This window comes from Gobio gobio (genome assembly GCF_949357685.1).
Source record: "Gobio gobio genome assembly, chromosome: 1".
NCBI classification, from domain to species: Eukaryota; Metazoa; Chordata; class Actinopteri; order Cypriniformes; family Gobionidae; genus Gobio; species Gobio gobio.
In genome coordinates, this window is record NC_137097.1 from 49,909,177 (window position 1) to 49,927,594 (window position 18,418).

General features: G+C 37.8%; 1 protein-coding gene across 1 annotated transcript in view; it reads right to left on the reverse strand.

Annotated features, from left to right (window-relative positions):
* The window catches only part of fbxl16 (F-box and leucine-rich repeat protein 16), a 29,716-nt gene extending 18,793 nt beyond the window's left edge, over positions 1–10,923 (reverse strand). Inside the window, exon 1 of the mRNA XM_079813403.1 lies at positions 10,569–10,923. Within this exon, the coding sequence (XP_079669529.1) occupies positions 10,569–10,579 (11 nt within the window). The 5' untranslated portion in view covers positions 10,580–10,923. The remainder of the gene's footprint in view (positions 1–10,568) is intronic.
* Positions 10,924–18,418: the final 7,495 nt, after the last annotated feature.

The window sequence follows — 18,418 nt, forward strand, 5'->3', positions numbered from 1 at the left end:
GTTTTTTTTTTCTCTTCAAAAATCTTCATCTATATTAGCCTATTTGTGGTAAAAAGCCCTCATCGGGCTAAAATTCCCATTTGAAATGACTGTTCATTTCAGTTCCCCAAGAGACTTTTGCCCTGCCTTTATCATTTTTAATCAAAACAAACTTCTTTTCACACAGTTTGTGTGTGGCTTAAAGGGATAGTTCACCCCAAAATTCAATTCAATTTTCAATTCACATTTATTTGTATAGCGCTTTTCACAATACATATCGTTTCAAAGCAGCTTCGCAGAAAATGCATGCGTCTACATTATAATTTAAAGTGATTTGTCCACGTTATGCATTTCAGAAATGCACATATACAAAGCACACAGATTAGCTAACAATGTATTATTAATCAATATAATAATTAAATTAAAGGAACTGTATGTAAGAAATGTATTTCAATTAATCATAAAATGGCCCTGATATGTCACTAGACATTAAGAAATCATGTTAATTTCCAATACTTTTATCACTGACAACAGTAGTCTGGCCAGGATATTGTCATTTTAAAAGTGAAGTTGCAGCCCTCAACTGATGTTGATGTTGACATGTTGTGTTTTGGCCTGAAGCGCCACCCTCCGCCTATCTACTAATCACGAAGTCAGCAGTGTTTCGGCATCCGGGTTGCCAGCTCTGCTCTAGTTACCACAGCTCAGCTACAAACTTTTTGGATAAAAAATAAAACTTTACGAAACCTAAAAGACCTCGTTATGAATCAGAAAAACGTTGTGACAATTAAAAAAAAAAAACTTGCTGTGTAGGACTCGTCACTTGCCATTGGAAGCTGCTTGTAGCAGCCTACGTTCTTGCTGGATCCTGCAGCCTATCTGGCAACCTCGAGTCAGGGGGGAGGGGGAGAGGGGATACACCGCTCTACAGTAATTTGAAAGTGATTGCAGTACCAGTTTTGGCCACAATTTTACATACATTTCCTTTAAGGCACAGAAATAAGTGAAATAAGAATACATGTTGTTAATGAAAATTGTCATCATACCCTCATGTTGTCTGTATGAGTTTCTTTCTTCTGTTGAACACAAAATAAGATATTTTAAAGAATGTTGGTAACCAGACAGTTGCTGGTAGCCATTGACTTCCATAGTATTTTTTTCCTACTATAGAAGTCAATGGCTACCATCAACTGTCTGGTTACCAACATTTTTTTAAATATCTTATTTTGTGTTCAACAGAAGAAAGAAACCCATACAGGTTTAGAACAACATGAGGGTAAGTAAATGCTGACACAATTTTCATTTTTGAGTGAACTATCCCTTTAAGGTTTTTTTAGCCCCACTGTACCCTAATATTTGTAACAGTATTCTTCGGTTCAGAGGCTTGGTTAACACTGACCAAATTAGATTTGTGTTTCAAATCCGATCTTTTAGACTGACTGTCTACGCTGTCATTTAGCAGGTAATCTGATCTGTTTGTTCAATATCTGATATATCTACATCGATTGCCATAGTAAGCATGATGACATGACTTGTTTTTTTTCTACACTGATAGTAAATTTCAGTATGGAAAGAATGAACGTAGAAATGTGGCCTTTAATACACGCTGATGATGCACCATGGAGGTGCATGACACAACATAAGTGTCATGTGCTTTACTGTATTTTACACATCAATGCAGGTGTTCACTCACTAACTTGCCGACTCTTTAATTATTCACAATGTAGTTACATTCACTGTATGCATTAAGTGTGAGTTAAAATCATTATGTTTCAGCACAAAAAAATGTATTGTCCCATAGGGCTGCTCGATTACGGCAAAAATCATAATCACAATTATTTTGCTCAATATTGAAATCACGATTATTTAACATGGTTATAGTTGGGTGATATGATTAAAGTCTGAGTTATTTTAAATGTCAGTGAAATTTCACAATTATCAATACTTCAGCAAAGACTTAATTAATGTACAGTAAGTAAAAGTCTTCAAAATAGTTACAGAAGACAAGTAAACAGTCAACAATACAATAAGAACAAAGAAACTAAATTACAAACAAAACCGACCTAAAATATAAATAAAATACCAATTGCAAGTGATAAAATATCAAAACAGGACATTAGAATCATTCTGAGAAATGCCTTGTATAGGAAGTGACTGAAGAATATACTCTGAACCGGAGCTGCCTTTTCAACACCCTGGTCCACCTTAAAATCCTCCATGCAGGTGTGCGTGCTCTGTGAACTAATGGTTCCAGTGTAAAATGTCAATGAGTGTTGCTTGCTTTCAGACATTTTTCTCAATAAGCCTATAAGCTATCGTTGCAGCTGGAATACTTGCAGGTTCCAGCATATACTGATTTTGAATGCAGAACGATTAAAAGTCAATGAGTTGGATTTACATGAAGAAAAGCAAAACATGTTGATTTTGCATGAGCGTTTAGACTGAATGACCACAAGACCTTCACAAGAGAAACACCATCTAGGCAAAAACTATGCAAATGCACAACTTATTTCACAGCTTTCGAAAACTAGAGGGGAAAAACACATCTAATTTGTTTCCCTAGGAAACCAAACACTAAAGAGCAAACCACAAACCCCATTTCCACCCACACTCAAGAGCTGGAGCGTTCTATTACATCTGGTCAACTGAGAAGTAGTGCAAGAACTTACTGGTTTGATTAGACAGTTATTAAAAGAAATTGATCAAAATTGGGATTCCCTATTAGGAGTACTTAAAGGGGGGACTAATGCGATTTCATGCATTCTGACTAATTTACACTGTTAAAGAGTTAGATTTTCATGCAAAACATGGCCAAAAATTCAAAAAACGAGTTGGACATTTAGTATTTCTGTACCAAGTTAGTCTGGCTATCACCAGACCAAGCTCAATTTAAGATTGAACATTGGTCTGGGGAGTCTGCTCTGTATTTTCTACTGCACAAGAGGCATGATAAACGAGCATCAATTAAATGACTCTACGCAATTGGATAGTCCTTCAACCAACCAGACCACAAGAGGTGTGATCAACGGGCAATGACCCATCGCTTCTCTATCCGTCATAGTGTTAGCCAGTCTGTGATTGGTTCCTGCAAAAGTGTAACAGAAGCAGTAGAAATGAATGTACAGGTTTCCAGACTGAGTTGCAGGGCGAAATCAAATCGCCGGCAGATCAGGCTGGGTTTACCCAGTCTAGTGCCAAGTATTTCTGAGTATTAGTTTTTAGACCACAAAATCAACAGTGTCACTAAAGAAGTGTATTTTTGGTTGTGAGGGAAAGAGAACATTTTTCAGCTTCCCAAATAACCCAGCGTTAAAGAAACCGTGGATGCAGTTTGTTTTTCTGGAGCAGCAACGGAGTTCTGCAAGTGTGTTTGTTTGTTCCTAGTCATGAGTCAGAACCGCAGGCGGTGATTGAAACTGCATCAAATGTCTGTGTGTTGTTGGCAATTAGCGCGTAAGTGCATATGATGGCACCTAAACTATAGAATAGCCTTCCTAATAATGTTCAGGGCTCAGACTCACTCCTCCAGTTTAAATCTAGATTAAAGACGCATCTCTTTAGCCAGGCATTCACATGATGCATCTCCTAACCTTGTACTCCAGTTATATCAGTGCACATGATTGTCTTTGCTTAATGCTTTGAACAGCAGCTACGCTAATTCTTTTTCTGTTCTGTTTTATCTCGGGACGCCCATCCCGAGGTAACTTACTAGAGAGTCCGTCAGCTCCAGTCTGGATCAAGCTTCTCATAAAGACTTCAGATGACCAACACCTGTGAAGAGACAACTCGCTATACAAATACATTTGAATTGAATTGAATTGAATATAATGTAAACAACACGAGCGTATAGTGAATCGAAAGTGATCCAGGGATAATGCCATGATGTATTGTGTGTGCGTGCGCTAGGGATGTCACAAGTACCGGTACTTCGATACCAAGTCGGAAATTATAAAAATGTGACGATACCAGCATTTCTGTAGTACCGGTAGTACCGACTCCCGAGTATATCCGGTACCCACAGCTGTGTTCAGTCGCTTCCGTGTTTATCTAAGCGCAGGGCTCCAGACTTTAGCCGAATATATACTAGTGTCTGTGAATATTAAACTGCAAAATACTATTTAAATATAAGTATGTGCCGTGTGTCACTAAATGAGGACACGAACGCTTACCGTTTCATTTGAGAAAACTGTCATACCATGAACACAGACACTCAAAGATCTTCACGGCAACCCGTCAAAATAAAAGTTCTGTTTAAAAAAAATTAAATTGACAGACTATATCAGGCTAATATGGTAGCCTACAGTAGATTTAGCTACGTATTTATGTAATAATAATACATCTCTACTAATAATATTAATTATGCCTAGATGGTTGATTATTTTTCACTTGATCTTGATGTTTACTTTTAAACAGCAGACAGCCTTTAAATGTTTGTATTATTTACTTATAATGATTATCATCATAAATAATAAACATAATACTTTTAATAAATTTGTTTTAAATAGTTCAATAAAATAATAAAAAAAACATTTAGCTGTGGTACCGAAATTGGTACCGAGTACCGTAACATTTTTATGGTATTGGTACCGACTAATGGAATTTTGGTCCCGTGACCGTGGTAATCTTTAGCTCCGCCCACTGCACGCCTCGGCTGTTTTTGGAAAGAATCGGTACAGCATTTCTGTCTTTTATAAATGTGATAAAACTAAAGACTCTTCGGAGATATGAAGAATGCAATACTATAGGTACTCAAGATTAACATGAGACTGGCAGAAACTGCGTGTGTTATATACCTTTTAAATAAGGGAAGGATAATTCAAAAGATTTCTATTTTGTTAAACCCAGAAAACTTTACATATATTTTTTTTAATAAAAAAATATTATATAATAATATTAGAATATTATAGAGTAATAGTTTAGAATCTTTTCACTAATATTTGTAGTTTGTAACTACATAAAAAGCCATAACTCCAGTCAAGTCATTCTAATATGATGATTTGGTGCTTAATACATTTATTAGAAAAAATTATTAATGATGAGAACAGTTGTGCTGATTAAAAAGTTTGTACCAAAACATCTTTTCAGGATTCTTTGAGGAATAAAAAATATCTTAAAAAAAAAAAAATCTTACTGACTCCAAACATTTAAATCAAAGTGTGTGTGTGCAAAAAAAGAAAAAATGTCATCACAATTACATAATTTTTTTTAAATCATTCAGTTCCTGTCTGTGGAAAGAATACAAAATAGGTATGTTTTGAGTTTAATCCACTAGTAAGGTTTCTCTGTTTTCCTCCAGAAGTGTCAAAACCTGTGAAGACAAACTTCAAGACAAAGCTCAGGTGTCTCATTAAAAAGAGAGGTCGAATGAGGTTGATTTTCAACCATATTCAAATCTATTTAAATTTTAAAGTGAAACATTGTGTTAATTGACATTTTACTAAGATTGATTTAATAATAATGCTAAGGGTTTGGTATCGATGAAAGGGTATTTGAGCTTTACTGATGGGACTGCGGGGGTACATAAAACAAAAAAAGGTTGGAAAACACTGTATTACACCAAATGAATTCATGTCAGATGCCAGTGCAAATAGGAAAACTGGCATGAAAGCAAAAAAATATCAGCCAGAATTAAGAGGAACTATAAGTATCTCAAACAGCAGACATTTATGTGATGTATAAGGAGGAAGCAAATTGCGTGCAGCAGGTGGGAAAGTGCAGCAGGTGGAGAGAGAGAGAGAGAGAGAGAGAGAGAGAGAGAGAGAGAGAGAGAGAGAAAGAGAAAGAGAGAGGCTTGTTAGTGCAACTTCAGCACCAAGGAGAGCAACTGAACTGCCTGATGAAGCACATCAGAATGCCTTCAGTTACACTTCTGCACTGCAGAGGAGGACTTTGGCCCACCAAGATATTGTGTGGGCAATGCAGTCGAGAGTTCCTAATAGAAATTGAAGCCCCATTTAATAAGTTGACACAGAAAGGGCTAGTGGTCCTCTGCACTGGGGCAAATCAAACGATGCAATGTCAAACCATGTGCAGCAAATGTTTAAGTGGCGAGGGACTTTTTTTCTTTTTTTAAAGGAGGCTTGTTGACATATTCTGGACGGGACTTGATGGGAACTCTCTGTACTGAGATATGTGCCAAGCAAGAAGCAGTGGCAGCTTTCCAAGGCCCCTTCCATATGCTGTCTTTACCTTCCTTCTCAGCACAAAATGTACAATTTTAAAGAAAAAGAGTAATGTGTGTTAAGGGTTGGGGTGGGGATATTTTTACCTCACAATACCGTCGTGATATTCCCACAATATTTACATTTCACTTTAAGAAAAGTGTTTCACTCGCAGAGGAAGTATTATATCTGCATTAAAATAGCCAGTATATGTTGCTCAGCAGTTCTCTGACACCGTGACCTTTCTCTGTGCAAAGGGCTAACTATAACATCTGTGTGTGTGTATGTGTTCTCATGTTTCAGTCAATAGGTTTTTATACACAGAAAGAGTATTACATAAAGGATGTTAACACCTTATATATGTATCTGCTTGTCATTAGAATTCCGAAGAACATCATACAATTCAGATGCTAAATCTGTGTGGTTCTTCTCTTAACATCCATCACTAGAACAAATCAGTTCAGCTGTCGCCCCCATGGAGAATTTGAAAAGGGGAAGTAGCCAGGGAAAACCTCCAGAAACAGTTATTTGAAAGCAAGACATGGAAAGGGCATGGCTGCCATCCAGATGGGTTCAGGCGAGTTCATCTGGATATACAGAAGGGGAAAAAGCACCTCTTAAATAATTAGTGGGGTGTTTTAAAAGCACATGGTTATAAATTATGTCCGCATGCTGAGCGCCTTTCTACTTTTCCAAATAAAACTGCCACACACACAGTTCGTCTCTGAATCAAGCAGAGAGGATTAGAAGAGCAAGAATTAGTTTATCAAACATAAATTGGCTAATTCAATACAAACGTATCAATTAAATAACTGATTAAATTGTTTGTTTAGCTTCTTCTCATGCTTTTACTAGAGGTTTCATGTGATTTCATCCAGATCTTTAAATTTGACGTCAAAATAAAGACTCCTATTGGGTCAAGCCCAGAATTCGGAGAAATTCTAAGTACGTACTTCCTTCTTTCTTAGGGATGCTTATTGTCTGTTCCCAATCCCAGCCAAAACTGAGCAAAATAAAAATGGCAGAAATTGAGTACACATGCTAATCTCTTTTGCTATATTGTCCTTCTTTCATAAGCCATTATGTTTGTCAGTATAGGGGCTACTCATGTCCTTTTAAGCCCAAAGTATGTGGCGGGGAAGTCCTTTTTGGACCTTGAAAAAGTCTTCTTTTGTATTTTGTAGATAAAAGAAAGTCATGCAAATTTGGAAAGCATGAGGGTGAGTAAATGATGTTCTTTCTTTTTTGGATGAACTATTCTTTTAGAGTCTTCTTTGGGGAGTTCAGATGGTTAGAGAGTACTTGGACTTTACATAATATGGCCCTGTCCAGAAACTCATGGAGATGTTTGGCCTGCAAGTTTTCCCTTTACAATCATGCCATTATAGAACATGTCATTTTGCTTTCGAATACAAGGACAAACCACTATAAACTTTCTAGAGCATTTCGCCAACTGTTGGCAGTGTGTCTGCATGGAGTAAATCCGTTCTCCCCTCCGCCACTTTGCAAGCCTTTTCATTTCGCCTACAGGCCCGGCCTCCTTACCCATGTTATTTGGATTTACTGACGGAACACACAAGCCCTACAACAACAAACAAGCAGAGAATGGAGACCCGCCGCTTCTGCCACGGACAGATGTGTGGTGCTTGGCACACAATGTAGGTGGGGGATGGGACGAGAGAGGGAACGGGGGAGATGGGATAGTGGAAGCTCCTTGGAGTGGACAGGATTGGCAGTGGTCTCTTTGAGAGGGATTTGCATGTTCAAAGCAACCGCGCAATCTAGTCGTGTTCTCAGCGAGAGGTGGCTTAAGAGCACTTCTGAGACTTCCTCGGTGGAATTTCAAATTAAGTTTTGGAAGTTAGATGAAGTTGAACCAAGTCTTTGGAAGTTTGGAAGTGGGACAACGGTATGAAATCTGTACTCTCTGAGGAATAGTTTCGCTTTACCATTACAGACTTCAAACATGATATTAATGTAAAACGAAAATCAGCACCTGTATCGGTTTTGTTCCTAACTACTATTTCGAATTTAGAGCATGTGTACTGCAGGCATAGAAAGATAAATTAGCAATGATGTACGGTCTCTAAAACCATCTGAAATAGGTTCACATGGTGCCAGCGGAAAACTTTGTGTTGATCCGAGAGTTTGAAGTGTCCCCCCCCCCCCAAAGCCACCTTCAGCCTTCAGCACATTCACAACAAGAATAATAGCTAAATTAGTGTCCACAACAAGACGATAACAATCTGTTTATTATAAGCACAAACTGCAGTTATCTTACGTCATCTTTAATGGTTTCGCTTCCGGGCTCTACGAGAATACTTTCATCGTCGCTTCACAACATTAAGGTTAAATGTTCTACCTTTCTGGGCCTTGAAATTTGCTGTGATGTTGCTGCCTATTGCTAGTTAGAAAGCTCTCGGATTTCATCAAAAATATCTTAATTTGTGTTCCGAAGATGAACGAAGGTCTTACGGGTTTGGAACGACATGAGGGTGAGGAATTAATGACAGAAATGTCATTTTTGGGTGAACAATCCCTTTAAATAATCAAGCTCATTAAAGTAGTGTGGATTCTAATTGGCTCTGTCTATGTTTTTAACTTTCTTCAGCTGGAAAAAAATCATTCTCAAAAAGTGATTTCAATGACATTGTCTTTATCATTATAGCTGTGCTCTGTTCTTCACTATTCTCACAGAATTAGAATGATTATTATAAGACTTTGTAGTTCTAATCTTCGGTGTGAACAGCCCTTAAAACTGACCCGGAGAGAAGGGGATTCTCTATGAAGGTGAAGATAAGTAATCTACACTTTCTCATTAAGGGTAGTGTATACTATGCTGTGTGGGTTGCATGGGGGCCCAAACATGCTCACTTTCATCCATGATATTAGTTACAACCTTAGCTGTTGTCGCTGGTGTTTTTACTGACAAACCAATTAAGAAGAATGTGTTACTGTTAATGTTCATCCAGATCGTAATTTTAACGTTTTAATGTTGTCTGAAAGGATAGCCTCATGAGCAGCCCTTCAACTTGTGGCGCGGTTTTGCTTCAGTAGACCAGAGTTTGAGTTCCGGTTTGTGGTATATTTTCTGTGCAGTAAACTCTAGTTCTGCTTATTATTGTCAAATGTAGTCTGTCATCCAGGTATGCATACGGAAAATGTGCATGCTCATTGCACAATACTCTGTACAACGGTAATGGTAAGAGTAGTGTGATTGTGTGCTTTTCTAAACATAGCTTAACTCTCATTAACTCACTGGTGTTTTTACATTAAAATAGTAGGCCTAATCACTAAGGGTCTTCCAAGCTTCTAAACAGCTTAGCAGAATCAATCCCTGACTAGACTAAAGAAATCCCTAACAATTGAGCTTGTTTAGTGAGAGGTGTGTCTTCATTTGCAGCCATGTGCATGTGTTTTTAGTGAAACTTTAGCTCTAACAAGAATGGCCGACCCAAAAATAAGCATTCTGTCATCAGTTCATCACCACTCTGTTGCTCTTAACCTTCAATTCATTTTTTAATGTACACAACAAACAAAAAAAGCTAAACATTATAAATATCTTTTCACGTTTCACTTAATAAAATCATAGAGTTTCAAAAGACATGAAGGTGAGTAAATGATGACAGTATTTTCAATTGAGTGTGAGCTATCCCTTTAAGTTCCTGTCGTCGTATAACACAGCACAGAGAGCAACCTTGACGCCAAGTGTGGAATCATGCAGTTGTCTAAATATTAACAAACACTGTAGGGCCTTGTATCATTGTGTAAACGGCGTTGCCGTTTATCGAACAAAACATTTGCCTGTTAAGTCATGACAACCGCGCGAAACGCGGACGATAACGTGTGTGTATCTCGACCTCAGGAAGACGGACAGGTGACGTCATGTACATGAGGAATATTCAGCATCCCATAAGCGAGACAAAGGCCGTCTCAAAAACCGAGTGAGTTGCCTACCTGGGCATCACGTGAAAATATCTTAATCCGTATTTCTGTCTCGTTTTAAACAATACTTTTAGTATCTTTCGCGAATAGTATGTTGTTTTACATGCATTTAAGATGTTGTACTATCATAATACACAGTAAGGCAATAGTGCATGGTCGCGTGCAGCATTTTTGGGCAGCATGCGCCTGTGATGTCCAAAAATGCAGCCTAGGTAGGCAGCACACTAGGTTTTGAGACGCATCCAAAGACATACGTTCACCCGAGCGGTAATAATGTTGCATTCTCGTTTCCTTGTCCATTCCTCTCTTTTTAAGATCAGCACTATTGATCCTCTTTCGATCAAGGCTCGTTCCCCGGGGACAATTGTTATTACCAGTATCCTGGTTTTCCTTGAATCCTTTGCGTCAAACGCCATCTAGGCTTGATCAAAACATGCATCACATTAAAGAATAATGGAATGCAATAACAGTCGACTGTCTTACCTTTCTTTCATATGCAGCTCACACGACCATTAATCCATCATAAATCAGAGATCGCTGCCTGGCTTGATCGCGTTTCCCACAACGTTGCAGGACGCATGAGGGGAAATAAATAAATATACCAGCAGCAGCAGCAGCAGCCCTGCCCGTTATTTCCTTGCGGAGGTAATGATAATTTGAGACGTAAACCTCTCTCGGTACCAAAGCCGGGAAATACCACTTCATATGTGTATGGAAAGAAATATTAAACAAGTGAAATAATGCCCTAGCCTAAAATAACAGCCCGTTCATTCTGTTTCTCCACACAAAGCTTGCCTCCCACTCGCTGTCTCTTTCTCTCTCACATGCACACGCACACAAAACAGACCAATCCCATTTAAAGAGATAGCAGCAAAAATATCAATAATGCATCGCTTCGGGCTGGTGAGCATTGAATGTTTTGTGAGCGTTGGTTGTAACTTCCGTAAGAGAAAGATGAAGGCATTGTTTTATTATGTAACCAGTAACCACATATTTACTTGCGTTTTGAAGATGCATAGGCCTACATAATATAGGCTAAATACACAATTATTATTCTTAATATGGCAAGTCCATCGAGCCCTTTAATACATTTGATTGGCGTTCCATGAGTGAAAAGTAACGAGTTACTAGTTACATGTAACGGAGTTATGTAATTTAATAACAATAATGTAACTGTAATCAGATACTGAGAAAAAATGTGTAGGCTAGTTAAATTACAGTTACTTATGAAAATGTTACAAAGGGGGTTACATCTGAATATTTTCTGTAAAAAGCTAGGTTATGTTGAATAATATTAATTTATTGCTTTGCCTGTTTGCAATCCACATTGCCAATGAAAGCTATAGACTACCACCATGGCAAGTGATAAAAATGCGTTCCAGTGCTGGAAATTAGAAAAGTAATCAAAAAGTAATTAAATGTTATCAGTTACATTACTTTAATAAAGTAATTGAAATAGTTACACTACTTATTACATTTTAAATAGGGTTTGCAAAGCATTTCCAAAGTAAGCTTCCCAACACTGGATATAATATATATATTTGTCTTGTGCAGGGCTTCGTACTTTTCTTTGGAAGGGAACAAATATATAAACTAACCAGTCATTTTTTGTGTGGAAGGCAAGTTACTTATTTTTAACTTAAAGTTTTCATACAAAGGTTCAATAAACAATATCACACTTGTAGTTTTGGCCAGAAGGCCTACAGCCAAATCACAGCAGCAGTGCTTTTTCTCAAAATGCATTAATCATTTTGAATATGATATTTCTTAAACAATGTGAGCGAATGTAATGTGTTTACCGTCTTTACATTTCTAAAGACAAACAAACATGTTTTTTTTTTCTTGAGGTGCAGTTAGTTGAATCTGTCATTAACCTATTACAAATCTAATATATTTAATTTTGGATCGTTTCAGGACACTGTGGTGTGCACTAGCAGATTGTTTGACTCATGCACACTCTGATCAGTCATTTCAGCATTGCCCAGAGGCATAGGATGTATCCGACGCCCATTTTAGCTGCCATTACATAACATCATACTGGCTTCAGTGCTCAGCCAAGAAGTCTGCATGTCCTACAGCAGTTGTTTGGATGAAATGTATGCAGAGTACCAGCTAAAGCTTCTCACGGACTTTTCCGCTTTACACCTTGTTTATAATCAGCAGGTCTGTCAAATGGCTGCCAATGAGTTGCAGCGTGCAACTAAATGCTTGGGCGCAAGAATTCTTCGGTGCTACCTTTACTCGTTATGCATGCTGAGCGCATCCCGTGTCAGCCTCCACACGGAGTCAGAGAGCTAGAGAGCTGTCTATTTATAGCCCGCTCACTTGCTCCCACCCACTCCCAGCCTCCCTCATTGGACGGAGCCTGCACAACAAATGAAGAAATCCTATATGCCTATTAGGATCCTACTCAGTCCTTTAAGCATAAATAATGGAGGGATTTTGGTGTGGGGAGAAGAAGTGCACCTTCTTAATAATGCATGAATTTAGGGGCAACTGTGCCTCACTCTTCCGATGGGGGAAGGTGGGGTGGATGGGCATGTGACTGTATTGTGTTTAATCATCTATTTAGGGTATAGGGTCTCACTAGCCATCTGGCATACTGAATTTGTTTTCTTTAGGGGCTGAATCCCTGGGGATTCGGTTAGTTCTTTTAAACCGAGAAGGAAGCAGTGTTGCCCTAAATCTAGATCCCTCACTTTTCCTTGGTTGCGTGTTTTTTGTGGTCCTCTGAATGGACGGGCCCCTCTTGGTCTCTCCGTGGCTGGCACCAATCTCATATCAGTCATGACTTCATGCCGTACAAAGGGTTCCCTCACAATCAGGCCCCGTCCTTGCAGACTGGCTCACCATTGGTTTGCGTGTCTGTGTACTTTGACTGCAGGTCTAGGGAATCTCATAAAGATGTGCTTACTCTGGATTATCGTACAAAGCAGCTCAGAGAGGGAGACAGTTATGGTTTATGGTACGTCAATAAAAACGAGGTATGTGAGAGACCAGGCTATAACTGCCAAAACCTGATGTTTTCCACCTTCCGCTTCCCTTCTTCGTAACTCCTCTTAACTAACACTTGTGAAGTTGTCTGGAATATTCAGTAATAATGTGGTCCAGGTTTTCTTTGGAGAACTACACTGAAAAAAAAAAAAAAAATTCAAAGTTGAAAATAAACATTATTTGAGTATGTTTTACAAGAAAATATTAATTATCATTCTAATAAATAAATCGCATTTAATTCAATGTGTTACTTGCCAATTCTTTGTAATTCTTTGTGAAATTTACTAACAGGTTCAGAGTAAAAATTGTAAAACCTATACACTTTTTTCAGTTGTGTAGTTCATAATGCTAATAATACACAGATGGAAAACTAGGAGTGCCATATACATGTAATAACATAGTTTTTAATAAATCAATGTTAATCAATAATCAATGTTTTGTTTTGGATTACAAAAACTTTCATATTAACAAATAAATGCAAGTGTTAACAAATAAATGCAAGAAGCAAATGTTGTTAAATGTTACAATAAATATGAAATCGATAAGTCAAAAACATTTAAATCCATTCTTTTGGCTGATCAAGTTAAAATGCCATTGGACATTTCACACATGAGAGAAGCCAATGAACTTTCGACTGCCAGCATGACAACAATGCAAAGTATGTGGCTGTTTGAACCACCCATCTAATTTTTTTTGGTGAAAATCAAATTTTTGTTTTGAGGTGACAAATGAGAGCTGGATCATGTATATTTATGCAAAATCAAAGAGTACAGAGCAGGAGACACCTGGCAATGCTTGGCTCATTTGGGCAGTCAAATCAATCCACCAACGGTAAACTGTGGTCAGGAGAGTTAACAGAGTAAACCTGAGAGTGAGTTTGACAATCTGTATGTGATAAACATACAAACATTTGCAGGATATTTAAACCATATGAAAATTACTGCCATTTCCATAAATATCCCCTTTTTGAGTCAGGACAAAGGCAAGGGAGTCTTGGCCAGTGTAATCCACAGGGACTCTATGCCCTGGAAAATTACATCCAACTGGAATAACAATCACACAAACTGATCCTATACATGATCTGGCTAGAGACTGAACAGACCAGCTGTATAGTTTGCTTGTTTTAAATTATTCTCTGTAGGGCTGGGGGGGGGGGGGGGGGGGAACTAGTATCCATTAAAAATAAGATAATAAGGGATTTTCAAACTGGGGTCTGTAGGGTTAATGTGTGATTATTATAAAAAGAAGATTAATAAAATGTTTAATGTAATGACTTTTTTACATTTGCCAAATTTAATAATTTTACGATTTCATTCTACTTTTTAAATACTGATACTTAAATACCAGAAATAATGATAGATTAATATAATAATAATAATAATAATAATTATAATAATCTAATTTATACAGCGCCTTTACAGAATTTGAGGACGCTTTACAATAATAGTACAAAATATAGCTGCAAGCAGCCATTATCGGGGCCAAGCGCAAAGAAGAAGACAAGACATGCCAAAATGGCCTGCAATGTCAGATCAACTGCAGCAATGAGCAATTAAAGACCTATTAAGGTGATTTTAGGCAAAATAGTTGTAAATTGATAAATACAGTCAATAATAATGATTTAATGATTTATCACTTTTAACCAATAGGTGGCACGGTTACAAAATTGATGTGGTGTGGCCAGAATAAGGGAACAATGACACATGCAAAGATTGGTGTCAATATATCAAAGCAGGGTGTCAATATAGTGTCAATATGTCATTGCAGAGATATAGCCTCAAAAGGCCTTTTCATTATAAGTATGGACCACATGCGGTGCTGTTTTGATACCTTTTAAATACCTTAAAGGCCTGGTGCTGATGGCACATACCAAGTTTCGTAATGATACAACAAGTCATTTGTGAAGCATAGCATTTTATATCATAATACTGCATTGTAGTCAATGGGAATTTCATGTTATGTTCTATTATAGCGCCACCAAGTGGCACAATCCTACCATTTTTTGTGTGTGTCCTTGGAGTGAGCCCATACATGTCTGTGTCAATTTTGGTGAAAATATCTCTTTTAGTTTTGGAGTTATAGACATTTATATGAAAAAACACATGAAAAATGACTGACACCTGACTTTGATTGGATTTTACACCCCCTTACTATCAATATTTTGACAATTGAGTATTAACATATGGCTATCGACCTATGTTTCCGAACTTCTGACGCTGGTTTCATCTCGATCGGACTAGCGGTTTCGAAGATATCAGCTAATGTTTTAAAAGTGCTAAATTACAACGCTGCACAAACCATACGCCGAAACCTAGCAAGTCTGGTAACGTTGGACTCTGCGAGGATTCAGGAGACAAAAAAAGTTACTCTCATGAAAATAAGTCAATCTCACCTAAAGTTATAAGCATTTGAAAAAAAAATTCTCCACTAGGTGGCGCTGTTTCGAAACTTCTTGGGCTCATTCAGGGCATCGTGTTGATGACCCAAACCGAGTTTCGTAACAATCCGTTCATGTGTTCATAAAATACAGCATTTTAGCACATAATTCAAAATGGCCGACAGCCAAAATGGCCGATATGGTAAAATGTAATATCAGACGACTCGGCATGACGTCCTGAATCTAACGAGACCACTTTTATGATTTATGATTTGGATAAACGGTTCAAAAGTTATAAGCAAAAACAGCCATTTTTCGTATCTCCGGACCAGTAGGTGGCGCTGTGCCGAAACGCTGCATGTTGCCTCAGGTTATGCTTGTGATGACATGTACCAAGTTTGGTTTGAATACAATAAAGCGTTGCGGAGATATTGCCTTAAGTGTGTTTTCGCAAGTGTTGCGTAAAATTTGTTGGCACGTTTATCGAAAACGATTTGATGAATCAACTTGATTTGATTTTTAGATAGATTTTTTGTCAGCATGGTCTGAAGATGATCTGGTTCAATTTTGTGCAAATCGGATGAACCGTCTAGGACGAGTTCGCAAAAGTAGGTTTTTCGGAAAATCTAAATATATATATATATATATTATATGCACTTATATATGCAGCTTATGTTTTAGGAAGTGAGTCCCTTGCAAGGTGATTGTTTTGATTGGGGTCCTTGGCATTAAAAAGTTTGAAAACTCCAGATTGTGAGAAATTATGTTGCTAAATCATTCCAATAAGTAAAGCAAACACATAGACTTTGTTCAGTAAAAATTCAGTTTTTATGTTTTATCAACATATGATTATTTTGCAAACATGAAGGCTTTTGTGAATATAATTTAGTATAACATACTTGAGATACATGGCATGATTCATGAAGGATTTCAAGCTGTGTGCTTTTTATGTATTGTGGGTCAACAACAACCAATCAGATCGCTCTCCACTCAAGCTTCGCTTTTCATCCAGATGTCGCCACGGGCCTCATAACAGCTGGAACGGTGACTATAGGGTGGGTGTGTGTAACCTGTTTAATTCAAGCAAACCTCATGGATGATTGAATAATAAAGCGATTTAAGCAAGGGCGCAGAGCATTAGCTTATAGATCGTACTTTAACGCACCAGCCCTCTTTCATGATGTGTCCCGTGTAATTTAATCCCATAGGAAGCAGATTTGGGGTATAAAAATGTGTTGCATTGCATCACATCACTCTTTGTGACATAACAGCAATTCGATTTTCAGGGCCCTGTACTTTCACCATGACACCAGAGACTGATCAGCTTGCCAGTCCAGCAACATGCTGCACTGCGGATGACTCAGCCACAGCTGTTGCCATAGAAACCAGCCTCCTTTGCAATCAGTCTCTTAGTAACAGTGTTGTTGCCAAGTAACCGCATGTGTGAGTGTGTGTGTGTTTGTGTTTATCGAGTTACATTCAGATTTTTACGCGAGGGCTTGTGAATCACTGCGTCGCCGTTATTGCCTACTCCAATCGCTCTGAAGAACTCTGCTTGATGTAACGAGCGCATAAACAAAGTTTGCACAAATAAACAAATTCAGCACATGACTATCATCTAAACAAAGAGAGTGGACCTCTTCTGGGATAGAAAAAGACCATTCATTTAACTAAAAAAATAATAATTTTAGAGTTTGCTGTAATATATAATATATAAACCTTTGAATATAAACTGTTAAAACAATGCAGATGCAGTTTTGTTTGGTTGTCTGCACTCTCAGATATTTTAATCCAGAGTGTGTGCCGTCATGACAATTCATTACATTTACATATGCATTTAGCAGAAGCTAAAATGCAAAAGAGGAACAAAGCTATTCGCCACATAGCCAACACTATTCGTAATAGGGCTGTCAAAATGACCGAAAAACTAAAATCCAATTCTTTACTCAAAAAATGGGGAAAAGGCTTTTGACTTGTCTCCTGAGGGCACAATGAGCAAAATATTAACACACATTCAATTGTTTATTCAAAGTAATGAAATAATATGATCGTCTGTAAAACAAAAAACGTGCATAACGTTTATAAATCCATTTTTTTTTTTAAATGCATAACAATTATGAACACAACAGCATCATGTAGCCTATTTATGCAAAGTGCCTAAGCGCAGATCGTACAGACAACTTATTACGTTTACAAACCTGAGATGTAGTGGAATGGAAAAAACCCTCACAAAGTTCGACATGTTTTTAAAAAAGAGTTTTTTTTTACTTCACATGGCTTTCTAAACATAGAGAGACGCGAGTGCAACGGTCAAGCTTGTCCATCTAGCGCATGTTTACATAGAAAAGCAGCGCAGAAAATGCATTCTGTGTGAGCGGCTTCTTGCGGTTTTGACATAAAGATTTGGCAAATGATGAGATGATTTCAATAATAAGTGGTTTATATAGTTTAAAAAGTCAAACACACACACATACACACACATTTCACTTCAGAAGACATAGATTTTTCCACTACGGTCGTACGGATTACCGTCATGCTCGTTTCGTGTGGTTTTTGAAATATACATTTTTTGAGAATTTTCAGGTAATACAATTTATTAGAATGCTGTGTATTTACATGGACTGTTTACAGAGATGTTAGAGATGTTTTTTTTAAACTTATTTTAACTTTACATGGCTTTCTAAACATATGGCTCTCTTGTGAGAGACGCGAGAGCAACGGTCAAAATTGTCCGTCTAGCGCAGGGGTGTCCAATCCTGCTCCTGGAGGGCCACTGACCTGCAGATTTTAGCTCCAGCCCCAATTAAACACACCTGAACCAGCTAATCAAGGTCTTATTAGGCATACTAGAAACTTCCAGACAGGTGTTTAGGGGCAAGTTGGAGCTTAACTCTGCAGGACAGTAGCCCTCCAGGACCGACTTTGGACACCCCTGGTCTAGCGCATGTTTACATAGAAAAGC